At 41.5% G+C, this 27,299-nt stretch overlaps 2 protein-coding genes across 4 annotated transcripts in view; both read left to right on the forward strand.

Annotated features, from left to right (window-relative positions):
• Positions 1-3,018, forward strand: part of arrdc1a (arrestin domain containing 1a) — a 15,860-nt gene extending 12,842 nt beyond the window's left edge. Inside the window, exons 7-8 of the mRNA XM_071481832.1 lie at positions 89-653; positions 1,894-3,018. Coding sequence (XP_071337933.1) covers positions 89-653; positions 1,894-1,931 — 603 coding nt within the window. The 3' untranslated portion in view covers positions 1,932-3,018. The remainder of the gene's footprint in view (positions 1-88; positions 654-1,893) is intronic.
• Positions 3,019-4,020: 1,002 nt separating this feature from the next.
• Positions 4,021-26,811, forward strand: ehmt1a (euchromatic histone-lysine N-methyltransferase 1a). Of its 3 annotated transcripts, XM_071481834.1 has the most exons (24): positions 4,025-4,144; positions 4,259-4,588; positions 4,772-5,224; positions 6,637-6,730; positions 7,192-7,278; positions 8,541-8,759; positions 9,395-9,540; positions 9,675-9,818; positions 11,692-11,999; positions 12,149-12,232; positions 12,342-12,430; positions 13,737-13,843; positions 15,100-15,222; positions 16,551-16,652; positions 16,769-16,873; positions 17,979-18,133; positions 19,336-19,503; positions 22,002-22,146; positions 22,934-23,011; positions 23,575-23,690; positions 24,712-24,798; positions 24,905-24,983; positions 26,014-26,189; positions 26,287-26,811. In XM_071481834.1, the coding sequence occupies exons 3-24, from the start codon at positions 4,820-4,822 to the stop codon at positions 26,402-26,404; spliced, it is 3,135 nt and encodes a 1,044-aa protein (XP_071337935.1). In that variant the 5' UTR covers positions 4,025-4,144; positions 4,259-4,588; positions 4,772-4,819; the 3' UTR covers positions 26,405-26,811. The 3 variants fall into 3 exon arrangements, with proteins under 3 accessions (XP_071337936.1, XP_071337935.1, XP_071337934.1); XM_071481833.1 differs by lacking the exon at positions 4,025-4,144 and having other exon boundaries at positions 4,263-4,588; positions 4,772-5,228; positions 6,641-6,730; XM_071481835.1 differs by lacking the exons at positions 24,905-24,983; positions 26,014-26,189; positions 26,287-26,811 and having other exon boundaries at positions 4,021-4,144; positions 4,772-5,228; positions 6,641-6,730; positions 24,712-24,802.
• The last annotated feature ends 488 nt before the right edge of the window (positions 26,812-27,299 follow it).

Raw genomic sequence — 27,299 nt, forward strand, 5'->3', positions numbered from 1 at the left:
GAATACAACACAGGATTAGGTTGTGAGTATTAGCCCTGTTTTCCTTAAGGAACTGTCACTAACAGTCTCTTGACCTCTGATTGAACAGGTCAGTCTAAAATCTCCGGACGTCATGTTGACATTACCCATCCATGTTGGAAATGTCTCACTGGACAAAAAACTGCGCCCCTCCAAAAAAGCAGCTCCTCCTTCCTCTGCTGCACCTGAGGATACACTGGCCTCTCCCTCCGCCTCCGCCTCTGCCTCCTCCTCTGCCTCCGCTCCCAACACCTCCACCTCTGCCTCTGTTACCACTCCTACAACACCCCCTCGCCCTGCCCCAAAACCTGCTCCCCGTCCAACCCCTCGTCCCAGGATGTCTTGCCACAGTTCCCCCAGCGCTCCTCCAGCTGAGTACCACCAGGGAGCAGAGGGGGGGACTCCAATGAATGATGGCTTCCCCAACAAGCGCCAGTCTCAGATGGTCTCACCAAATGCTTTCAGCTACGCTCCGGGCCTTTTTTTCCCCCAGAACCAGCAGCACGGCGGGCCTGGCACTGGACCCATGGGGCCTGCAGGGGCCCCATCACCTTATGCCCCTGAGAACGGGACTAGTTCAGCTCCAACACCACTCATCCTGCCTCCAGACTATGGCGCCTCATCTTACCCACAAGGTCAGTTGGCAAACACTCATTATTCTGTACTGTCCAGGCTCTGCTCATGACTGTAGAGTGAAGGATGGGTGTGGAGAAGAAGAAAGCTGTAATTTAGGCCTGATTTTAAAACCAAACTGCAATTAACTGTAATTTACTGCAGGACTCACCTGCTCTACAGCAATCATCAGTCATAATTTCTACAAGATCCCAACATGTCCTGCATTTACTATGCCAAGTAACATTGAACATAGACATATTTACAGATCCATATAATGCCTTCACTGACATACTCAGTGTCATCTTTATACATTATACCTGCACAGCCTAATGCTAAAGCTTATAATGTTTAGTTGATGTTGACATAGAGTAAAAGAAAAGTTAAGTCCTTTACATGGACATGAGGTGGACATAACAGAGACATCACTTCCACTTTGTTAATGTTGTTAGCTGTAAATAGTCAGTGCTTGCCTTGCTTGACCTGAAGTCATGCCCCTGCCCCTACCTCTGACTTCAATAATAATCATACAGAGTTGAATTAACTCTTCTCTGACAGTGTCTATAAAAACTAAACATTATAATCAGCGTTCAGTCCCTGAGTGCTCCTGTCAACATGTCAAAAGGTACTTGAGCAAGACACTGAACCTTAAATCACGCCCGATGGTGAACTCATTGATACATGCTTGTCTGAGTTGCCTAGTGTGAGCTCAAAGTAGTGAATACAGCATTTAGAAGGAGTGTTTACACTCAATATTTTTTTAATTAAGACAGTGAAGCACAGAGTTAGGTCTTTGTAGTAAAGTCTCAAATTCAACATTATCTGTCATCCCGTAGAATGTAAACAGGAGCTGGACTAATGAAACGCTGACTCAGGACATGGTCTTCTTCAGACTGGTGTCTGAAGCTTGACCACGTCATTGGTGTATATCTCAATAAAATTGGATAACATAGATCCAGTGTGCACCCCTTTATTTTTCTCTGGTCACAAAGACCTCCCAGAAACCAGACAGCAGGAGTAAGATGGACTTATTTCATGATAGCCGACCTTAGCTGGGCTTGGTTTGTTTTTTCCTTCTCAGTTATAAGAGTCCTTCAATTCATACATTTATGCATTTGTCACAGACTCAAATGTGACAGTTGCCACTCACCAGACTCATGTGGCTGTGGTCGTCTTGTGCTCTTGCAGATGACTTCACATGTGGAAAGTGTGATATGTAACAGTGTTTGTGTGATATGTAACCAGATGGTCTGTCTGTTACAGAGGCTCCTCCTTCTTATGATGAGAGCTGCAACACATGAAGTCCCAGGAACCACCCCCCCCCCCCACCAGGATGATGATTGATTCACTCCGATATCAAACAAAATTTTGAAGTAGAGTCCCTATCATTTTATCCAAGTTGTAACTAACTTGGACAAAATGATTATAAGACGCAGAGGGAACCTAATATGACCTGTTGTGATAGTTATTTTAGGACTTCACCCCCAGATTTTTTAAGTTTCAAGTTTTTCTAAATGTACGAGAATCAGCATTTTGAGTTGAAATTAATGTGAATTGACCTCAGACTCTGCTGCCCAGTGCACAAGTATGTTAACTAACCGAATGGGGGTTATTCTCACCTGAAAACTAGCCACAGCCAATCAACACTGTCTTGTTAAAATCTATATTTGTTTAAGCACTTTGAATGTTGTTTTCTGTTCTTCATACAGTAACATGAGTCAAGTTTTTAGTTGTGGGTAATTTATAAGTAGATGACATCTGTGATGTCAAGTTAGAAAATTTCATTTATGAATCCCTGTGCAAAACAAACCATCTCTTCCAGTATTCAGTCTAATATCCCTTATTTTTCAAAAGCCAAACAAAAAATAAAGCTGTGGGATTTTTATTGGAAACAGGTGAAATCATCTTTATGGATTTTAAGACTGGATGAAAGATGTTGTTTGGAAGGACCTTTTATTATTTGTCTTCGATCAGGAGTTTTCTAAACTATTGCCTTTGTAAGATGTGTACCTTTAGCTTTGTAAGGTCATTGTACAGGATCCAATTTAGCCTCTCAAGATTTCTGCCTTGTTATTCATTTGTTACGTTCATGTCGTTAAACTGTGTTGTAATAACTGTACACTTCCTTTTAGAAATAGTGTAGTATTTTCTTCTTCCTCTGCCTCTGCTGCGTTGGTGCTGTTCATGACATCCCCTCTGTCTGATTTCTTTTTCTTGGTGATTTCTTGATGACATCAGTTATTTTAATCAGAGTTTTGTGAATACATTTAAATATTTCCTGATCAAGTTAAATCCAACTAACATGCAGAGAAACATTTATTTATTGTTTATAGTGTTTTTTTAACTGCTGGATTCCAATAAACCTGTTAACTACTTGCTTACACTTTATTATTTTTGACTGGAAGTGTTTGTGTTCTGCTTTCTGATACTGTCAAAGCAGACATTTGATGGTTTTATTGGGTGGGGACTTTAATAATTGTCAGTTCACATGTCAGCAGCATTTTGTTAATTTTTGCAGTAATAGTGGTTGTGTTGCCCAGAATGTAGTAAGAATTGGGCCAATCACAGCACGTTCAGTTTGTAACGTACAAAGTGGACTTTACAGAGTCAACCAGTCGTCCATCCAGGGGATTTATGTTTTTTTGTAAGTTCTTGTTGTGTGAACTACCAGCTTCCATGACAAAGGTGTACTGAGTTCACTTGCAGTACAAGACGTGGACTGTAGTACTGCTCCTTGCCCCCCTGCTTCTATCTGCTAGCGCTACCAGGGCAAAGAGTGTCACCAATTGCAGTATCTGATCGACATCTACTACAACTTACCTCTTATACTGCCTGCTGATCAGGAACGCTATTTTCATTTTCACATTGTTAGAAAACTGCATTTTCATTTCACTTTGACACCGAGAGGATGTGGTAACATGTAAATGTAAATGCAATAGTGTGTGGATGCTGTTTCTCTTATTACATTCAAATATTATCCACTGTACAGAAGGTTAAGTCTTTTAATTGTGACTGGAATATTGCTTGCATAAATGGAAAATTAAGTTTAATTTTTTTTATATTGCATTTTAATTTTCAAATTTGAATTTACATCTGGATATTGTTTAATGTACTAGCGGGGTACGACTTTGAAAATTAACAGTTTTTCCATTTTCATTTTTATATGGTTATAGAGGGTCCATATGAGTATGTGAAAAATAATGCAAATTGTATTTGGATAATTGTATTTCATTTTGACATGCACATATGCATGTATTAAATAATACATACATAGTGGAAAATGCTATTGTGGAATTGAATTTTCGTTTTCACGTTTACATAATTTATCATGGTCCCTTTTAGGCTTCCATATACTGCTGCAGGGCGCGCTGAGGTGAAGATGACGCCCCTCTGGGACGTCGTTTAAATTAAACGCGTTGTGTTGGGGTGGGGGCTTTTTAACACAGTTACTCCAAAACATCCACTTTTCCCGGTGAATTCCTGCCTTCATGTCTCTCCAAACATAAACAATCATGTAAATATAAATAATTTAAAATATTTTTAAATAATATTTTCCAGGAAATGTTACGTATATTTTTTGAAAAAAAAAAACAAAAACAAAAAACCTGCAACTTGCTCTTTAACGCAGGCGGCAGCAACAAGCGGCTAACGGGAGAAGTGTTTCCAGTCTTCCGGAGCCTTCAGGACGTGAAGGCAGCGCACGCAGCGCCTGCCGCGCTGTGCGGGTGGGGGCGGAAGTGGAAACGCTCGTCTTCCTGTTCATCTCTTGCCATCCTCGCTCGTACACAGCTACACCGAAGAAGCTGGGAGGTGGAAACTCTGCTGCTGGAACTTTTCACTACGGCCTCGTTGTAACTTTCGGTGATATTTGTAACGTGTTTTCGCGCTGATTGTGTCAGCTGCCTCTGCGCTGAGACGGCTGAGCTTTGCTCTGCCTTTCTTCCATCTTCAGAACTCAGTGAGTTCAAGACGTGATAACTTTAGTTTTGTACTTTTCATTGTCTTGCATGGTGAATGTTGTAAAAGTGCACATGCTGCATGTACTGTTGAGTAAAGACAGTTCTTCATACGGTTGTGTGGTGTCTGTGTGGCCTAACGTGATGTGTTAAAGGGTAGAGTAAAAGTTGTTTCATCTCCACAGGTGCTACTGAGCCCCCCACAGTCTAACAGTCAGCCCCACGGGACCGTAATGGATCACAGTGGAGCTGGTGAGGGGCCTGGACCAGGCAGAAGACCCCCCATTCTTTCTGCTGGTACACCCATGGGTGCCAAGAGGCAGGTAGCCCAGAGCAGTCAAATGCCCAGAGTAAAGATAACTCCCTTCCACAGCTCACCCATAGTCAGTGGTGTTGGAGCTTTCTGCAGCAAACGACCAGGCTCAGCTTCTGGGAAACTGCCGGCATCTCCTGGCAGCCTGTTTCTGGATACACCTGGACGTCTGACTGGTGCACCTGTCAGAGAGAGACACGCTGCTGCTCCTGCTGCTCCTGCTGCTCCTGCTGCTCCTGCTGCTGCTGCTGCTGCTGCAGGAAGCTCAGAGGAACAAGCTCCCACCTCTGGTTCCTTAAAGGCTACAATGGAAGAAAAACCACAGGCAAGTCCTCTTCTTGTTAAGGTTAACAGAACCTTTGAAGGGTGTTAAGCAAATTCATGTAACATAAATGATTAAGATATTTTTTTCCAACCACAAAACTGTTAAAGACTTTCAGCCTTCAAAATAAAAGGGGTCAGTAAGTAGATCTTCTTATGGTAATATGATTTATTTTTTAACCCGCATATTCACAAAATGAAAGCAGAGATAATAATCTATGACAAGAAAAATTATTATGTTACAGCTTGTAATAGAGTGACCATCATTGAACTAGAGCTGTGGAGGAACTATGCAAGCCTTGTTTGTTTATTAATGCATCATTTATATGAGAGTACTGAGACATAACTCTTGCTTTAGCAGTCAAAAGGGATCTGTGTAATGCTATAATTACACATATATGCTGCTATGTGTGCTTGCATTCAGCTTGTTTAAGAATTGATTACTGAATTATAGGATTTCAATGCTTTTATTCTCAGGATACAATATGAAAAGTTCACATAAAACATACAAACCAGTTTTATTAATCTGGGTGCTTGGATTGCTAATCTGAATATATTTTATTTATCTAGCACAGAACATAACACAGTTAGAAACTGCTTTAATGAAGGAAAAAACAAATAAAAACAGACAAATGACATTAGGAGATATAAATTGATGCTAGTTAGTTGAAAAGCTAGTTGAAAAAGGTGTGTTTTAGCTGATGGTGTGGATTGTCAACAGCAATTCATTACTACGGTGGCCTTGAGAGCTCAATGCACTGCAGTTTAAGAAAACACATTTCTGAATTTGCAGTGCGATTGTGTATTTGGTTGTGTTGTGAATATTTGCAGTGCACGTGCTGTCAAACTGAAGAAGATATTTTCTGAATGTGTTTGTGTTTTGTCTATTTGCATGTGTTTTCTTAAGTTGCAGTGTGTTGAGCTCTCAGGGCCACCGTACATTACACAATTTGACATGACATTAAAATGCACAGTCACCCTTAACAGCAAATCTAATCTAATCTTTGAAACTGTGACAAAAGCTTTTCCTGCTGACCTAAGTGTGTGCACTTATGTGGGCTTAGCTTGAAATGAATCTATTTTGTGCTTTTTTGGTGATTAATAGAACTTTTAACTGTGTTGTGGAAGTAACAGGAAGCCAATGAAAGGTTGCTGAAGTTGAGATAATGTGTTCTCTTCTTGTAGTTACAGTTGGAAGCCAATCAGCTGCATCTTAGACAAATTGTAGATGATTTAGTCCTTTTATTACTGAGTGCAAAATACAGACATGTACAGGTATCCCAGTGGGATGAGACAACAGACTGAACAGCCTTGGTTTGGCCATTTGCTGCATATAATCTAAAAACTGCTTTGTTCTTGCCTTCCTTATTTGTGGAATAAAAAATAATGTATGTTGTCTTCTCCTCTGCAAGCAAGACAGAACCACAACTCGACACAGAGCTTTGTCACAGCCAGAGAGGCAAAGGCAAAGAGAAGAGAGCTGTCTCCACCTCCGCCAAACCTCAGCCAGGTTAGCTGATCCTCTCTTTTGCAAACTTTTTATTTTGAATCAAGCTTTTAATAATCCCAGATGGAAGACAGGATTAGGCAGCAGCAGCAGAGAGAACAATATTTCAAGCAGCTGCTGCATGATGCTGAAAAAAACCCCCAGTATCTCCAAAAGTTCTGCTGTGCATTTCAAGAGTTTCATATTAACATACTGTAATCTAAATACTTGTTACAATCAGTTTTAATGTTATTATATTGTTAATATATAATATTATACTGTTTACACAGTCCATTCATGTCAAGGTTACATTGATTTATCCAATTATACTGTGCAATAACAGTTTTTCCATGTCCTGATAATCAGTTTCTTGAGTTCAAACCTGAGCCTTGGTGTAACATGTAGTCTCAGGTGACAGGATTTTGAGGCATTATTTCCTGCTGATGAATTCTGGCCTCCATGTCACCTCCCTCTGCTTTTCCTAGCTGCGAAGAGGAAGAAGAGGAAGATGGGAATGTACAACCTGGTCCCCAAAAAGAAGGCCAAGGCCCTTAAACATCAGGAGAAGGCAGGTGCATTTATTGATTTGTTCCTGCATGCCAGACCTCCTACCAGCCCACTGTCAGTAACCCAGACACATGTTCACTGTCACACAATGTTCATTCTACAAATTGTGTTTAAAGCCTGGAGAGAGCAACAGGAAACATGGCAGGTGAGCGTGATATCTGGCATTGAAACATAAGTGACATGCTGTTCATAAGTGGCACATGCCATGACTTATGGCGTCACTCTACACCCACATATCTGACACAGCAGTTTTGAAATGGGATCGTTTGATTTTTCTTATTAAACACTCAATTGCAAAAATTGCTCTAATCACTTAAAGATGAGTCACACAACAGCTTTAGTGGCAACAGCTGGTTTCTAATGAGGCTTGACAACTGATTTAAACAGGGGCTCACTGTTTACATCATGCTTTTTGACATGGACATTCGAGGCCATAACAGATTGTTCATTTACATATTAGAGAGAAGAGAGATTGTATAGTCTAAATAAGTACACACAGTTTACACAGTGACCATAAGTCATCACATTCCCCTCTTCTTCCAGTTCTCAATAATGGTGAAGTAAGAGCATGATAAATGGTGAGGAAAAGTTTACAGTTGTTACCACTAATGATGTGTTGGTCTGTGAACACTCACATGTTTGTGTCCATGTTTAAAAACCTGCCCGTCGAACTTAATCTTTTTATGTTCACGCTGTCAAAGCTACATACATCATTTACTTTAACCATGACACTCTACAGGTCTTAAACACACAGTCTGTCACTTCTGCCTCTGGGGGTCTCTCAATCAAAACAGTAACAAAAGACGGTGTGAAATAGCGTGGGATCATGGGAGTTGATGTCTTCACCAGCATTGCATTACTGTTGTTATGAACTGAACTTATGAACCAAACATTCAAGAGGTTTTTAGCAGCAGCTGAATCATCCACAGAGGTCTCATCTTCTCCATAACAAACTGACCAGGGAATTAAAAACTGGTAGAAATGACAAATGAAGCAGTTTCACCAAAAATCAGTGATTCACCAACACCCCAATAAAACAGACCATGAACCATGATTAAAATCACAGATTTCTTTGAGAATGGTTGGAAACACTTAGGATAATGTAAGAACACAACTCAACAACATGGGTAATATAGATAATATAGATAGTTATAGATGATAGCTTTAATAATTTTAGATGTTGACTACAAAGTTTGTTTTATGGTAGAAGACTTATTCATACAAATGTCCCCTTTTTTTTTTTTTTTTTTTTTTTTAAATCAGAAAGAGGAGCCAGGAGCCAGTGTGGAGAAGAACCGAGATGCAGCAGATGAAAAAGCAGGGACTCTACCAGAGACTGTGACGGTCAGAGATCAGACAGCTGACAGAAATGAATCTCTGACGGAAGCAGAGGCAGGAGAAAGCAGCCACGTTGAATACACAGAGCTGGCTTTGGACTGTCTCGATCTGAAAGCTCAGGAGGAGCTGCTCTCTCCTCTCACGTCAGGTGATTACAGCATCTCAGTGATTCGACTTTTTTTTTTTTTTCTCTCCTGTAGTTTGTGCTTCTCCTCTCTCTCCCTCTCTCTGTCCTCATTCTGCAGGTCTCTCTGCCTCGGGAGCAGCAGGATCCAGATCCACCACTACTCATCATTACTATTAACCACTGTTACCTGTCATCATTATTGATAACACCATTACCTACACAGCTGTTCCTGGTCTCTCTCTCTCTTTTCTCTTTTCTCCTCTCTCCTCCCCCCTCCCCCCCTTTTTTATCTCCTCCTAAACCCAACTGGTCGAGGCAGACGGCCGCCCACCCTGAGCCTGGTTCTGTTGGAGGTTTCTTCCTGTTAAAGGGAGTTTTTCCTCCCCCCTGTCGCCAAGCGCTTGCTCTTTGTGGGAACTGTTGGGTTTTTCTCTGTAACAAAGTAAGGTCTTGACCTTACCCTGTAAAGTGCCTTGAGATAATGTATATTATGATTTGGCGCCATCATGTCCCCTGTTTTTTTTTTTTTTTTTTTTTTTAATTTTTCTACAGAATGAAATGTTATAGGTCACTCACGTCAGTTTCTTGGTGTGGTGTGAAGTGAAATAATGGGGATGTGTGTGTGTGTGTGTGTGTGTGTGTGTGTGTGTGTGCAGGTGTAGCAGCGGATGCTGATGTGACAGAAACACACCTGGCTGAGGAGTTACCTCTGTGCTGCTGCCGTATGGAGACTCCTCACTGTGGAGGCAGCTTGTCCACGTTGGAGCAGACCTGCATGGCCATGGAGAGCACAGATGGAACAGTAAAGATCATTTCAATGAATTAAAAACACGACAGTGCAGCACTTTGATGCAATGGTTTTGAACCCTTTTGGTTTAAAGTTGTAACAGAATGGTAACTTTTTTTGTGATCGCCTCCCTTATTTTCCCTCCACAGCCGAGTCGCTGCCAGAGGCGAGTGATGAAGCAGGAAATGATGCGACCCTCCAACACAGTCCAGCTCCTGGTTCTGTGTGAGGACCACCGGGCCGGGATGGTCAAACACCAGTGCTGCCCTGGCTGTGGACTCTTCTGCAGGGCGGTGAGGGGAATCAAAGCACACTGACAGTGTAGATACATTAAGGCCACTCTTCATGTTATATATTCACAGCAGAATTGATCAGGATCACTGTGATGATCCGAGGGAAGATTCCAAATAAAATTCATTACTAAGAAACGTTTAGGGCAGATTTCACATGAATATTGCTATATCATTATCCTGTTCTGCCTTTTGTGGCTTTTTCTTCACTTTCATTGTCTCTTTCTCCTCCTGTTATTTCTTCTCCTTTGGCTACTGTTTGTTCTTTTTCTGCTTTTAAACCCTCCTTTTCTTGTAACCTTTCAATTTCTCTTCCTTTTTATTTATTTCCATGTCCATCTCTCTCTCATCTGTCTCTTATCCTCTGTGTCCATCGTCATCTTCTTCCTCCTCTCCCTCCTCTCTGTCTTTTCTCCTTGCCGCCGACCCCAAACTATAAAGAAGTGATTCCTGATCAGAGGTACTTGAACCTCAGGAAGTACTTTTGCAGTTGCCAGGGGATACATGGACAAATTGTTGAATAGTTCAGCTTTTTTCAAAAAGTAAAAATGATGATGATGATAATGATAAATGGGTAAAGGCTGAATTAATGGTTGAAATAGTGATAGGTAAATGGTAAGATAAGCCGAAGTTACCTAAACATCAGAAGTTGGCAGCTGTGGCTCAGGAGGCAGCGCTTCCATTAATTGCAAGAATGGTGGTTCAATTCCCACGTCCTCCAGGCTCAAGTTTCAAAGTGTCCTTGGGCAGGATACTGAACCCCGATGTGTCACTGGTGTGTGAGGGTGTGTGTATAATAATAATTATTATTATTATAATAATAAACTTTATTTTTATAGCACTTTTCATACACAGAATGCAGCTCAAAGTGCTTGGACAAATATAAAATAGACCGAAAAAATAAATAAATAAATAAAATAAATGAATAAATAAATAAATAAAAATAATATTAATAATAATAACAACAAAAACAAAACAGCAACAATAATAATAATTATTATTAACACCATCACTTTAAAAAATAAATAAAATAATATTGAATAAATATACAATTCTTAGAGCTAATTGAATGCTGAATTGAACAGGTATGTTTTCAGTTGTCGTTTGAAAATGTCCACTGAATCTGCCCCTGTAGTGGTTGGTAAAGGTCACAGATGAACAGCTGAAATAGTCAGGAATAGTCAGGTTAAAGTGATGGATAAATTGTTGGAAAAATCTAAAGTGATTGATAAATAGGTGAAATAGATACTAAACATGTTGGAAAAATGATGAAAACAAATGTAAGTGAAAAAGAAAATGGGAATAATTAGCCAAAAGTACTGGATAAGCTTTTACCTGAAGATTATCAGGTTAGAGTAATGGATGTATTGGAGAAAAAGCTTTAAGTAATGGTTGATAAAGAGAGCTAGAAGTATTCAGTCAGTTGTTAAGATAGAAAGCTCAAGGTCATGGACAAACAGGTGAAAAAGGAACCAATAACATGTTGAAGTAGATGAAGCCGTGGATTAATGGTTGAGAGTTCTGCCACTTCAGGTAGTGGTGTAAAGCAAACTTGACCAAACCAACTTACGCACTGATGGTTCACCTCGATGAAAACAAGGTCTACTGTTATGTAATTGGATGTGTTAAAGTTTGAAATGAATTCAAATGGACACAACTTGAACAGAACAGGTGATGTGGATGAAGGGACACTTGAGTTCATGCCAGGGGGGTATGTGGTACTCCAGGTTCAGAACCACTGCTTTAAATGTCTCTCAGATGTTTTTTCACCCTCACAAGAAGAAATAGAAACTTGAAATGACAATTTCAATACTTGGAATATTTAAATACTGAACCTCTCGACCTTGATGCTGCCTTTTCTTGGCCTGTCCCAAAGGGCACCTTCATGGAGTGCAGGCCATATGGCAGCATCTCCCACCGCTTTCACCGTGACTGCGCCTCCATCTTGAAGGACTGCAGGTTTTGCCCCCACTGTGGAGAGGATGCCAGTGGGATGAAGGAGGTCACGGTACCAAAGGCCGATCAGTCACCCTCTGTACCCAGATCGAACCCCAGGCTGTCACTTCCAGCTGTGCCCACTCTGGCCACCCTGCCGTCAGGACCACCCAAACCTGCTGTTCCACAGGTGCTCAGAGCTAAGAAGACCAGCGAGCCTCGGAGGAGCAGAGATGAGAGCCCGAGCAGGTAACACAAGATGTCATCTCATCTTACAAAGAAGGATGAAGATACCATTTTCTTTTTGAGATCACTTAACTCACAACTATTATAGGATAATTCCAGTTTATTACAACTGGGATCAAATAAAGATCTCAGTGTTTACTTTCTCTTTCCAGGTTAAAAAGCGAGGCTGTGTGTGCTGCAGAGAGACAACCTAAAGAGTCACTAGAGAGCATCCTAATGGCACTGGATGACGAGAAGTAAGGTTTACCATGAAATATTTTGACATCAGTTTGCAAAATAGTGCTGCCTTGCACCCCAGTCTGCACTTTGATATCAATAATTGATTGAGGACTTTATTCTTTTTAGCCTGAAACCAAAGAAAGTGAAATACCCTACGAGGCAGCTGTACATCTCTGCAAAGCAAGGAGAGCTCCAGAAGGTCATTCATCTCCTAGGTAACGCAGATGTGTGATTTGAGATATAGTGGATTCAGCTACAGAAACTTAATGTGCACTCACTGAGCACTTTCAGGGTTTCCATTGGTGTATCCCAAACCAGGCAGCCCGCCAGACCTTAGCTGACCCTCCACTGGGACTAAGCATCAGGGAATTTGAGGCGGCCTGGTTGTAAATCTAGGTATAATGGTTGGAAAGCTCACCAGTGACATCTGTTGGTGAAAACATTTTATTGCCCATACAGCCTCGGGTTGACGAAGAGCAGCCGGTGAGCACTGTGTCCTCTGTAACGCTGTTAGAACAAGAACAGCCACAGCCTGTGTCCCATTCTACCACATCCCAAAGGTGTTCTACTGTTCTACTAGATCTGGGTCTGGGTCTGGAGACTGGGGGGGGGTGGGGGCATTGAAGTTCACTGAACTCACTGTCATGTTGATGAAACCAAGCTGAGACGACTGAAGCTTTGTGACATGGAGCATTATCCTGCAGGAAATAGCCATTACAAGATGGTGAACTGTGGACATGGAGGGATGAACATTAAGCCTCAGATCTCTGTTCTTGGGCGGCTGCAGTGAAACCTGACGCAGTCTCTGCTGTTGTAGTCCGTCCACCTCGAGGTTGGACGTATTGTTCATTCTGAAGCTTTTCTGATCAGCACAGTTGTAAAGAGTAGTTATCTACGTGACCGTAGCCCTTCTGTCAGCTCCAACCAGTCTGTCCATTCTCCTCATACGTAGACTGCAAAATTTGCAATATCGCACTATAGACAATCCAACCGTGGACCGACTGTTAAACTGTAGCATGGAAAACAGCGATTTAAGAGAACTCTTTTCACTTGTGAAAACGCATTTTATTTTGAAGGTTCAGCAACAGAGAATGCAGATCTCTGCAGCAGGTGCCAGAGCGCACTGTCATCCTGACAGATATCACTCACACAGCCCTGCTCTGACTTCTCTAGCTGACAAGGTGTCCTCGTCCAAAGAGCTGCTGCTCACTGGATGGTTTTGTTTTTGGCTCCATTCATAGTAAAATCTCTGAGACTGTTGTGAATGAAAATCCAGGAGATCAGCAGCTTCAGACACACTGAAACCAGCCTGTCTGACACCAACAATCACATTTTTCCTCAGTCTGGTGTTTAACTGGAGCTCCTGACCTGTATCTGCAGGATTTTATGCACTGCTGCCACGTGATTGGCTGATTGGATAACTGCATTAATAAACAGGTGTACAGGTGTTCCTATTAAAGTGCTCAGTGAGTGTATGTTTTATAATATCTGTATTATCACACCAAACTTTGTACATTACAGTTGATGGGAAGGACCCCAACTTTATGATGGAGGGTCAAAGCAAACGCACCCCCCTTCATGCAGCAGCTGCCGAGGGTCACCATGAGGTCTGCCACATGCTGGTCCAGGTGAGGAGACGGGGGCTTCACTGCAGGAAATAATGGTGTATTTCTCAGTAGAAAAACAGTTCTCACTGGACAAAAACTGTCAGACTGATGCATATTTGGTCTTAAACTTAGGCCTTGAGTAGAAAGCAGATTGTCAAACCTTCTTTAACCTCTTATCCCTTAACCCTTCTTATCCTCTGTCTTGACCTCGTGCCTTTTCCTTTTCCTCATGCAGACACATGGGGAATGCAAACATACACAACAAAACAAAAGGTTAACTGCTAATGTAACATGCCAGAGTTAAATCCCCCCTTTCAGTACCATGGATAGCGCCAGTGGTGTCGTGCTGCCTGTTGAGTTGGCTGTACTCACACGTTAATTTATGCCCCAAATGTTTCTGAAGTGGTCCATTTCACAGTTCTCAGTACAACCCAGAGTATTGCCGTTCCCCCAAAACTGAAAATTGAGACATAATTTGTTGAACTAAATACTACCTCCAAGTCAAATTAAGCTCATAGGATCTGCAGTGAGTTTTAATACTTAGATAGTACTTATGTCAGAGTGATATTTCAGTTTTTCCTTTTTAATAAAATTTAATACATTTGCAAAAATTGTGTTTTTACCTTGTCATTATGGGGTATTTCCTGTAGATTGTTGAGAGAAAACATTTATGTAAACAATTTTAGCATTAGGCTGTTACATAACAAAATGTGGGAAAAGTGAAGGGATCTGAAAAATATCTGAATGCTATGTAATTAAATTTTTTAACTCTCATGCCAACTTATTATTACAATCTCAAGTAAATTTGGGAAAAACTTGAAAGCCATCTTTTTAAAAAAAATGATTTTAGGTGTAATGCACATACATGTAAAATGTAATAAACTAAATGTGTTTTCCAAATGAGAGAGAGTGGAAATTCCGTAAATGTTTGCTAACCTGAATCCTTATTGAACTTAATGGACAACAGCTTACCATTTTGTTTCCTCTAGTCTGGAACAAGAGAAAGAGATGAAATGTTTTAAAGCTGTAGGAGGCAGTGCTGCTTGTTGGCAGTAACTGTAACTAAAATGTCCTGTGCTCTATCCAGGAATCCTGTCGGTGAGTGTCAGTGTCTTACAGTAATTAGTGATGTCGGGATGCTGTGTGTGTGCGTGTGTGTGTGTGTGTGTGTGTGTGTGTGCGTGTGTGTGTGTGTGCGTGTGTGTGTGCGTGTGTGTGTGTGTGTGTGTGTGTGTGTGTGTGTGTGTGTGTGTGTGTGTGTGTGTGTATACACACAGGCTGGGGCCAACCTGGACATGTTTGACGAGGAGCAGAGAACACCACTGATGGTGGCCTGTGAAAACAACCACCTGGACACAGTGAAGTACCTGCTCAGAGCTGGAGCAGCCATCAGCCACAAGGTGGGTCAGTACACAGTCTGTGAGATCATCTCAGTCAGTGTCAACTCGTCCTTTCAGCCTGATGTGTGCTCATGTCAGATTCTGACATTCGGATTTATCCATCCCACTGTCCAGTCTCACACTATCAACCGCTGCCGAACTACAAATTTTTAAAATCTCAAAATTAATGTTATTATTTTCAACATCTGAAAAACATATTGTTAGTGCAGCATTTCTCAACAAGGGCGTTCAGAGATGGACGTCTTAGAGACAGCCAGGGAATCATATGTCACAAACCTGTGGAACCAATCCTGTCTACTTTTGGGGATGGGGGGTGGGGCTAAATAAACCTGAAACCTTGTCAGTACAGAAAGACAGAGTTAGCATTAGCACAACCACCAACACTGTGTCAGGCACTGCCAGTTCTGACCTAACAAACAACATAAACAAATAAAAGATGCTAACTATGCTAACCGTTCTGATCCATCTGCTAGTCTCTGATTCTGGTCTCATCTGAGTCTGGATCTGGCTGAGGCTCAAACGTGAGGTTGAGTCTCTGATGTTTCTTCTAAACTCACCATTGTGATATACACTGCTGTTTCAAAACCTTGTCAGTGCAGAGAGCAAGAGTTTGCATTAGCACAAGCAATAACACTCTGTCAGTCACTGCCAGTTACAAGCTAACAAACAACATAACCAACTAACTATGCATATTTGTAGCCATATTTGTAACTTTTGTACTCAGCCTCGGAGCGATATGAGAAACTACTGGGCTAATTTAAGCGTTAATAGGAGTGATTGTTGCCAAGACATGCAACACTTCCTGTTTTGACTGGAACCTACAGGAAGTTGTTCCTTTGTAACTTTTTTGGATTATCACTTGATTTTACAAACCTTTGGGGTTAATAATAATAATGATAATAATAATAATAGAGTGTCCTAAGAAGCCTGTGATTGCTCTGGAAAGAAGGGGGACTGTCTCATTAAGTGATGAATGTAAAACGTTTTAATTAACCTCTCCATCTCTAAGCCTGAACTAGTCTCTAAAGGCAGGGAGAGGATTAAGTACAGGAGACTTCTGAACTGTGAGACACGTTTTTCTTCATTATGTCTTTTCCAATGTCCTCTTTTACTCACAGGTTTTAACTCCAGTCGCCAATGAAATGCTATTTCATTTGAACTGTAGCAGTGGTGGCAGCAGTGCAGTGTTGCATAATGCGAATCATGTTGTCATCTCGGTATATCATGGGTTTCACCTGTTTGCATCTGGAAGTTAAACTGGGGCATAATGATATAGTCCATCATCTGCAGTGCGTTGTTGTTCAATGTGAATCATGTTGTCATCTCAGGATATCATGGGTTTCACCTGTCTGCATCTGGCAGCTAAACTGGGACATTATGATATAGTCCATCATCTGCTCTCCAAGGCTTCCAAATACATAAACTGTCAGGTAAAGACATACATTACCTCATTTACTAACTACTGCTAAAAGCTAATGCTGTGTAAATGAAGAGTCATGTGTTTGTGTAAATCTGTATGCAAGTTTTACACCATGTGTGGGTGCAGGATGATGGGGGGTGGACGCCTATCACCTGGGCCATCGAGTACAAGCACAAAGAGCTGGTTCGTCTGTTGTTGGCCAAAGGGGCTGACGTTAACATCAGAGACAAGGTCAGTTGGCACCACACACTGTTTTTACAACTGTACCACACATGCACACACGCCATAACTTTCTGTTTTCACACTTGCGCAGTGTTAGAGCTGATCAGGGAAAATTCTCTGACACAGTTGAGCTCATGGGATGCATAATGTTGTTTTTTTTTTTACCACTGAACAGTGAAGTTTAAGTACAGTACAGTGCAATGGAGAGCCAGAGGAGCAGTGGGTGCTGTGTCACCTTGATCAAGGCAAAAAATAGACCTCACTTCTTTTATGTGATAATGAAAATTAGAGGTATTTCAGACAGGAAGGATGTCAGAGCATTTCTTAACTGTCTCATTGTGTTCATACAGTGAAAGTGACCTTCATCTAATTTACAAGTATGAATAAACAGAATCTATTTGTACTAATGCAGTATCAGACCAGGAGTCCAGTCAACGAAGCCAGACTGGAGGTGTGGGTTAGAGACACTTTGGCTTTTTGCACTCAAACACTTTTGAGTTTGTTATTCACAAGAAACATCAGCTGATGTGAATCGGGTCTCAGAAAAAGATCTCAGAAGACTTGAACTATCAAGAAAGGTTGATTAGCATGAAGCTGAAAGGGTCACAGAGTCACCTCAAAGAGTTTAGATCTTCATCAGTCCACATGTAGACAGACAAATTGCTGCTACTCTCCCTGTTAAAATGACTCCAAAGACACAACAGAGAATGAACAGTGAGGTAAATAAAAGTAACCCTGGGGTAAGAGCTAAAGGAACTAGTTAACATCCCTGTTCATGAGCAGGACACCAAGAAGAAGCAGCTCCTTTCCAAAATAAAATGCATTAATCTGGCCCTGAGGTGGTAGTGGTAGCGTAGTAGCTGGATAAATGAGTAGGAGAGATGATATTTGCCACAGTGATGCCAGAATGAATTCAAGTTGGTAAACACAAGTACCAAATAAAAAGAAGAGCATGGCCCTTGAATTGAAGCCAATAGAAAATCTATGGAGTATCTCACACTGACAGGATTTGTAATGACTGAACATTTCGGTGATATTGACCAGGGGTGTTCTGCTGGACCCCCCTGCCTCTGTCAGAACACTGTGACACCTCTCTGATGTGCTCCCTGTTCAGGAGGAGAACGTCTGCCTGCACTGGGCAGCTCTGTCGGGCAGTGATGACGTCGCCCAGGCTCTGCTGGAGGCTCAGTGTGACCTCAACGCTGTCAACGTTCATGGTGACTCCCCCCTTCATGTTGCTGCCAGAGAAAACTACCTGGAGTGTGTGACGTGAGTGTTAAGTTTCACTTTCATTACACACAACTTTACAGTTCAGATCAGTCCAGTGTCCATAGATATGGGACACAAACCCAAAGATGGGTGCATACATAGATGTCCTTCACTTATGAGTTGCTTCGGATAGAAGCGTCTGCTAAATGAGTAAATGTAAATGTAGATGCCTGTGGAAAACAATAAAAATTGCATTACACTCAAATTGAAACACTCTGCACACAGGCAATAATAAACATGTACGAAAGTAGACTTCAAACTATATTGTATAGTTCATAGTTATATAAGTTGTGTTTTGATAAAATGTTGTCATCCTTATTATGTAACAATAAAGTTTCCACTTTATTTCTTCAGATGTAAAGCTATTAAATATTGGCTCACACTACATCACAAGGGAACAAGTACATAGGGATGTTCCTAACGATTAACTTCCCTGTTGATAAACAGGGAAATTTAAATGGTTATATGCATTAGTGCAGGGAGGGGCTGTCTGCTGGGACTACGGCCACATCTTAGACAGAGCAGTTAACTGGGGCTGTACATTAATAAAATATTAATAATGAGTATTTCTGGTGCAGACTAGTTTAATCGTTCAGTTGACTAATTGCACACATGTATCTGGACACCTCCGTACGTCTGTCTTTTGGGCAGTGTTTCAGTTAGTTTGTATTCTTCCAACTGTGGCCGTGATCGGAAAGTCTAAATAATCTCCTTGTCAAAGGAAAGGTGTGAAGGAGAGTTCATAAGGATGTAGGAAAAGACAACGGTGCTGCAGAGAGAACTGACTGCACTTACACTAGGCTTTTTTGTTTTTAACCCAACTTTATTTATAACACATGGACGATATACTGTATACTCCTGTCCCTAACCACGAAAAACAAAGGAAACAGGATTGAAATGTTGAAATAAGTTACATGAAAGAAATACACAAGTGGTACACTGGTGGTTAGCCTGACACCAGCAAAGTGGAGGCAGTTATAGCAGCAGATTAATGCCCATGGTTTTTTAGAGTGTATGTTCAGGGGTCCACGTACTTTAACCAGTGAAGTATATCAGCTATTGGCAAATGTGGTCCTGAAATATCTGTAGGATATTGGTTTTAGCTCCAAAGCCCCCACTTTGGTTGCCCCTTCGATACATCAGTTTATTGTGTTTTATAACCTAGTCCCCAGACTTCAATTCCAAACATCGTCCATGTGCAGGTTGTTCCTGTCTTGTGGAGCTGATGTCACTCAGAGGAATAAGGAAGGGGAGACAGCTCTGGATTGCTGCGTCTACGGCTCCAGTGTGTGGACTGCCCTCAGCACCAACAAGAAACTCACTGATGCCAGGAGAGGCAGGGACTGCTGCGGGGAGAGATTGCTCAGCAGGTATGCGTGTGTGTGTGTGTGTGTGTGTGTGTGTGTGTGTGTGTGTGTGTGTGTGTGTGTGTGTGTGTGTGTGTGTGTGTGTGTGTGTGTACTTGTACTTGCTACATAGTAAGGACCAAAAAAAGTATTTTACTAACAAGGTGAGGACATTTTGGGAAAGTGAGGACATTTTGGCCGGTCCTCACTTTTTGAGACACCTTCAAATCACATGTTGAGGGTTAAGACTTTTAGTTTTAGAGTTATGGTTAGAATTAGGTTTAGGTCAGGGTCAGGGTTAGGGTTAGGCACTCAGTTGTGATGGTTAAGATTAGGGTAAGGGGCTAGGGAATGCATTATGTCAATGAGTGTCCTCACAAAGATAGAAGTACAAGTGTGTGCGTGTGTGCGTGTGTGCGTGCGTGCGTGCGTGCGTGCGTGCGTGTTGGTTAAGGTATCACATGTATAGAAAGTATAACGATAATTTTTATTTGCGCTGTTCCTCTGTGGCCTGAGGCATCTCTGTCTGTCCTGCTTCTGAGACACTTTTGAAAAACAACATCATGGAACGTGACCAAGCTTATATTTAGGTTTATATAATGTAATGAGGTCCAAGGTAATGTTCAAGTGAATCAGAGAATTTAAGGAAGGGAATCAGAGTCAAATCATTTCCAAATGATTTCCTGTCTGTTTTTAAACCAGACTGAAAACTCAGATCTGTTTTGGCCACAACAGGGCAGCACTCCACAACGAGCTTAACATCACATGATGGACGTATTACCCCCACAGAGCAACACTGGCATTCATTAGGAGTCATGTTGGTGTTCACCTTATGAATGTAAGGCCAGTATTGACTCTGCCTATTGCCCCTTGTTTTTGATTCCACCATCTCCTTACAAAAACCTGTGGGTTTGCTTAAGTGCAAAATGCTAACACGGTCACAATGATAATGTCTTGATACTAAGCAGGTATAATGTTTACAACAGTCACCGACTTAGTTTAGCTTGATGGCAAATTGTAAATTGTGATGTGATCTTTTGGTGGTGATAGATGAAAGATGAAGTCATGACAATAATCTGAGAGGGACGTGAATGTTTAAACCAAATTACATAATAATCCATCCAACAGTTACATTAGAGACATTTCACTGAAACCCCAAAATATGAACCTCATGGTGGTGCATCCAGAAGTTGAGAAAAAAAATATTTTGACCAAAGTGACGGAGCAACTGACATCCCTGGAGCCACGCCACGAGCATGGTTAAAACAGCTGGTTGCTAAGAGCTCCGGAGCTGAAAAACTCTGCAGCACTAAGGAGAACTTGGTGAAACTTTCTCTCTGGGTTTGTCACTGCAGGCGACTCCTGTCACATTAAACATATAATATATATATGAAAATATTGATTGGTGCAGCTTTAGGTTCTAATTATTTCTTAGTTCTACGAGTATTTCTCCAAAGTAGAGCTGCTTGGGTGCCATAGTCTTACTGTGGTTAGACTTGGGTCAAGGCCAACTGGACTGAGGACATTTCACCTCTCATCCATGATGTTGAATTAGTGTTAAACTACTCCAACTGAACTGCTACCACTGCAGGTGACAGTGACTGAGTGTGACAAACTGAGAGATGTATTTTTTGAGTAAAAGGTCAGTGAGTAGTGTTACAAATAGATTCTGAAAGGTGAACTGAAATTAAGACCAAATCTCAATCTTTTAGCATCACCACAGAAAGAGGTTTCATAGCCTTCTTTCATATTTCATATGAGCCTTCTTCCTCTGACCTCTTTACTCTTTACTACATTACGTAGCCAGAAAACCCCTGGCCACTGGATTCAAAGGGATAGTTCAACAACTCACAATTTGCCTTCTTTTCATGTCATATCATGTGTTAGGTACAGAGCTGGGACGATTCATGTAGCGTAGTAGGACTCAGCAGAGGAAACCAGCTGTTCAAAGTTCAACAACACACCTACCTCTGAAGTTTAAAAAAGCTGCATCTTTTTTGTTTAATTTGTAGCCAAACAGAAATGTAAAAACAACAATTAGTGGCTTTAGATGAAGTTATGTGGTGAAACTATTTTTATTTTTTTTGACAAATGATTCCACACAGTGACTGAACCCAGCTGTTGTTTGTTAAGAAATAGTTTCAGCATGAAACGGCACCTTGAACCACAAACAGATTTCTGTCTGTGTAAATGTTCAACGTGTTGAACAGGGAGCTTCAGAGGTACTGCTGCGTGGACTTTTCACTTTGTACCAGGCTAGCTGTTTCTTTGAGCTAAGTTAGGCTAACCCCATCATAACTTCAGCTCTGTGCTTGACACAGACATGAGAATGATATTTGTCTTCTGCTGAACTCTTCTTAGTGAACTAATGAGACTCAGGTCATAATCAAACCAATCAAACCTCTCGTGCTCTGTGGAGTTCTCGAATTCGTCACCTGTCTGTATATCTATAACCATACATTTTTCTTTTTACCGTACACATTTGAATCAGATTTTAAAATCGTAATCTTTCCCTCTCTTAGGGACATCTCTCGGGGTTACGAGGCGGTTCCTATCACCTGTGTTAATGGTGTCGACAGCGAGCCCTGTCCTCAGAACTTTAAATACATCCCAGACAACTGTGTCACCTCCCCACTGGACATAGACAAGGACATCACTCACTTACAGGTGAGACCTCAGCTCTGTTGTTTATTACAGCACTGCAAGGACGGCAAAACAAGACACATTTGATTTGATCTTTCCGTGCTTTTGTAAAATATAATTCCAGTGATGGTCTATATTTTCCTGATTATTAACAATTCACATGTCAGACCAACCCAGCAATGAATGTATCCTACTAACAAGTATTGCGTGTGTATCCAAAGCCGGTTATATCCTATGCCTGTGTGCCACAGGGCTCCATTGTTGTCCAGCTCAATCCCACACACACCCTGCTGCTGCCGGAAATACTCACTACAGCACCAAATGTGGATTAATCCACCACGGAAAATAGTCCACAAAAAGTGCACCATGTCCTGTTTGAGTGACAGTAGCTGGCCACAGTGGTAAAAAAACAACCTCTTTTAGGAAATAAAAAATAAAACTATAGATTTGTAACTCATTCCACAGTGTGTTTTTTTCCCCACCATGGCATTCAGCTCCTTTTTTCTGAAGGACTTCAGTGAGTGTAGTGTTGTGTTTGACAGACACACAGCTGGATCCTGTGGCCACCATCGAGACATTGAGCGTTTCTGCAGCTCAGTCCAGTCCAGTTTTCACCTGTCCACATTAAAAGAGATAAACACTCCAGCGTTTGAGTAAACAGCTGGTTCTCTTTTTCATGAGGCCGTGGTATTATGAGCATGAAAATACAATATCTGTAATAAAAAATAAAAAAAAATACAGTAATGTGAGATAAAAACTGCAAAATTTCATAATACTTGACTTATAACAGCTCATTGTTTGTATCATTCAGCACTGCAGCTGCACAGACGACTGCGCATCCAGCACCTGCATGTGTGGTCAGCTCAGTCTACGGTGTTGGTATGACAGTGTAAGTACACACACACACACACACAGACACACACATTCCTCAAATTATTTCATCATCAGCATCCTTTACATAAAACAATATTACAATTATTTGTTTAAAGGTCCCATGTGGTATAAAGTGAGATGTCCATGTTACTCAGAAAACAGTATGAATGACCTGTTGTTACTAGAGCTCCAGAGAGAAGCCTGAGAGAGGAGATGTAAAACTACACTGAGATGGTTTTTGGTTCTTAAAACCACAAATATATATTCTGATGGAGATCAACAGGAAAAGTGTAAAATATGGGACCTTTAATTATAATAATTCTAAACAGTTATTCGATGTGAAAGTTTAGTTTTCACTGGACTAACTAACAGCTAACTAACAGTTTAGCAGCTTAATTTCTAATTTTGTTTTTCTAGCTACAAAAAAGAACAAAACATCTGAAAGGAGCAGGTAACATGTCTAAACAGAACATCTTGATTTTTATCACGTTTCATTTGTGTGTGTGTGTGTGTGTGCGTGTGTGTGTGTGCGTGCGTGCGTGCGTGCGTGTGTGTGCGTGCGTGCGCGTGCGTGCGCAGGAGGGTCGACTACCTCCGGACTTTTGTCAGCGGGAGCCCCCGGTGCTGTTTGAGTGTAACCATGCCTGCTCCTGCTGGAGGACCTGCAGGAACCGCGTGGTCCAGAAGGGACTGAGGTAATGTATTCCACTTTCTGCAATGTTGCCTGCAGCTCTTCATCTGACAGCTCCCTTTACTACTGCATTCCCTGGTAAAAGCCTAGAAGGCCTTTTAAATTTTGCTCCACAAAATAAAAGCCCTTTGGTTTCCTGGGAGGCAAGGAAATGATTTTTATATGAAGCCGCAGCAGAAGTCTTCAGTTTGCACCAGCAGTGACTTAAATCAGCAAATACAGCTCCAACGGGGCTGCACTGAGAACGGATCAGAAAATATCATCAGCTGGATGAAAGCAACAGCAGGAACATACAAATGGAACAAAACTCTTAACGATAAAGACCTTTAACTTACACAGGATCTGGTTAAGTACTGAATGTGAAGTAGCACCAGATGGTCCCGCTGTCTCAGCTTGTCACCGTCCCTGCACACAAGGCGATCTCAGCCTCTGACTGTTCTTGTCTGTGGTTCCCCGATGGTGGAACAAGCTACTGAATGCTCTCAGAGAGCACCTCCTCTCCTAACACCCTAACATACCTAACTAGCACTTATTCTGCACTGTCGGTGCATTTCTTTACTTGATCTCCTGGAGCTTATTGAACAGATGTAGTACTTAGTCCCTACACCAAGGTTTCCTACTGCGCTAAAGCTTTAGTGATGTCACTTTGGATAAAAGCATCTGACAGATGAGTAAATGTATATTATATTAATATTGGCATTGTTAATGTAGTCAGCAGATTCAAATAAAGCAGTGAAGTGTGTGTTGTTGCAGACTGCCGCACTAAGAGGACAGACAGACAGACAGATTGACAGTAGGCCTGGGGCCTGGTCCTACTACAGCACAGGGCAACTGGTGTCTTGTTTTTTTTTTTAACCAGGCTGATGGGAAGGGGACTCAGTTCTCTCCTTCAGGGAAAGGTTGTTTTTCTCTCTTGAAACTGTGATGAAAATCAATGTAATATTTTGTCTTAATTTTCCTTTTAAGTGAGCTGCTGCTTTGTCAGCTGCTGGATTACATAACTGCCTTGTGTTTGTTTGTTTCAGAGCCCGGCTGCAACTCTTCAGGACACAGAAGATGGGCTGGGGAGTGAGGGCCATGCAGGATATCCCTCAAGGAACATTCATTTGCGAGTGAGGACAGGCTCTCATAAGAGAAACGACTGAATTCAGTGTTTTACAGCATGAAATACTGAACAGCAGCTGTGCTCTGAGCTCTCAATCCCTCGTGCTTCCACAGGTATGTGGGAGAGCTCATCACTGACGCAGAGGCTGACAAAAGGGAGAACGACTCTTTCCTCTTCACCCTCGACAACAAGGTGATTGAACTATTTGACCTGCATTTTTGAATACTGTATCAGGCGACCATGCACATGGTGGTGAGACACAGTTGCACACACACACACGTTTACAAACTTGGCCATATGGGAGGTGAGAGAGGGAAACGATCTGATGTTACAGTCCAGTTTTCTGCAGACAGAACCGTTTCTATTTTACTTTGAGGTTTTGTCAGAAGTTGGAATTTCTTTATAAGGAATAACCTCTGGAAATGTACTATCTCATTTTGAAGGGGTCCTCAAAAACAAAAGCACAATTAGGCAGAACATTTAAAGGTCCTTATTTTACTCCAGTGTTTTATTTAAAGTGTTGATATCCATAAGGACACATATTTGTGGTTTTAAGAACCAACCATCTCATTGTAGTTTTACATCTCCTCTCTCAGGCTTCTCTATGACCCACACTGTTGTTGTAAACATGCATCATAATCAGGGCTGAACAATTAATCAAAATATAATTGAAATCACAGTATGGCCAAGTGCAATGTCCAAATGACAAGAGCTGCAGTTTATTTTGACGAAGGTAAAATGCATCACAACAGACCATGAATGGCCTGGCATGCACATCAGATTCTCCAGACATAAGGAAACATAATGGTTTGGTACGAGACCCAACAAAAATTCAAAGTTGTCATCATCATGACAAAATGACCACTCCAACTGAAATCATGACTCATATTGCAATCGCAACAGTCTGCCAAGATAATCTCAACATGTTTTTCCGTCTGCATATCTTTTGCGAACCTAATCACAACATATAGACCCACTTTCTGCTTCAACTTTGACTGACTGTACCCGCTGTAGTTGGAGTTGCATTATTGATGACATTTCAGGCACCTCACTTTCTGTGTAACCTTTGAATACAGTGTGAAGAGATAATCTGGGCAAAGTGTTTACAAGCTGTCTGATGGTGTGACTGCTTGTGTTTGCTGCCCTGTCGTACTTGTTGTGACCATGTCACCTATTCAGAGAAAACACGTGACTGTGACTCTTCTTGGTTACCATCCCACAGGTGAAAGATGTACACTGTATCGACGCGAGACTTTTCGGCAACATCGGCCGCTTCATCAACCACCTGTGTGAGCCCAACCTGCTGGCTGTGAGGGTGTTCACCATGCACCAGGACCTACGCTTCCCCAGGATAGCCTTCTTCTCCAGCAGGTCCATCAAAGCCGGAGAACAGATAGGGTGAGTGCTGGAAAAACAAGCTCAGCTCTGTCTACTGCTTTCCTTTTTCGTTTGAATAAAAGTGATATGATGGACCGTGGTCTCTCTCCCTCACTAGGTTCGACTATGGTGATCACTACTGGAGGGTGAAGAGCAAGTACTTCAGCTGCCAGTGTGGCTCTCTCAAGTGTCACCACTCAGCTGCTCGCAGAGAGAAACTCCCTGATGACCACTGATCTGTCTGTCTGTGCCCTCTCTAATGTCAGATACAGTGTCTTCTCAACCAGACATCACATTTTCGTCAGGTAAACACCAGTGGGATTTTACGTTTTTCATTTGAATTTGCAATTTTTTAGCAGCAAATGAAAGATGAATACAGTTCAGAGCTCAGGATGTGACTTATTTATACATAAGATCAAGTTTCTATAAGAAGAAGACTGTATGTGAGAGAGAGTTTTAGAGAGCCAACAATCAGGTTAAAAAAATCTTAACGCTCGATTTTAACATCCACAGACTCTCCCTTTAATGCTGCAAACTGTAATATCTGTGAGTTGATGATGTGAACTAATGTTTTTGGTAGTCTGATCTCTTCTGTGAACTTTTTACTACACTTCTAATTAGCAATTAAACACATTTTAAAGCATTGTTTTGTCTTGTTTTTTTTTTTATTTGTTTTTTTATTGATGAAAGTGGAGACACAGCTTCTTTCTTTGGTCCCATTCAGACAAAAGTGTTAGTGAAGTTCAACACTGGTGTGTCCCACTTGTTTGATGGGGTTCAGGGGCTGTGTGTTGTCTGTGAGTTCTTCCACAGCAAACTGGAAAAACCATGGAGCAGAGTTTGCGCATGGGGTCATTGTCATGCCGAAACAGGAAAGAATCAACAAACAAACACAAACTGTGACACAGAGTCAGAAGAACACTTGGCGAAAATAACATTGCATACTGGAGCATTAATGTTTCCCTTTATTGGAACTAATGGCTATTAATCAGAAAAAAACTGATCAAGACCAAAGGGTGCCCATGTACTTTTGGCCATATGAGTATTTAAATGATATGAAATGACAGACTGGGATTGGGAGAGGAGAAACCTTCTGCCTAATTTTATGTCTTATTTTCCAATGCATTCACA

Source organism: Trachinotus anak, unplaced genomic scaffold (genome assembly GCF_046630095.1).
Source record: "Trachinotus anak isolate AG129_WGS33_773 ecotype Australia unplaced genomic scaffold, CSIRO_AGI_Tana_v1 ptg000008l, whole genome shotgun sequence".
Taxonomy (NCBI): Eukaryota; Metazoa; Chordata; class Actinopteri; order Carangiformes; family Carangidae; genus Trachinotus; species Trachinotus anak.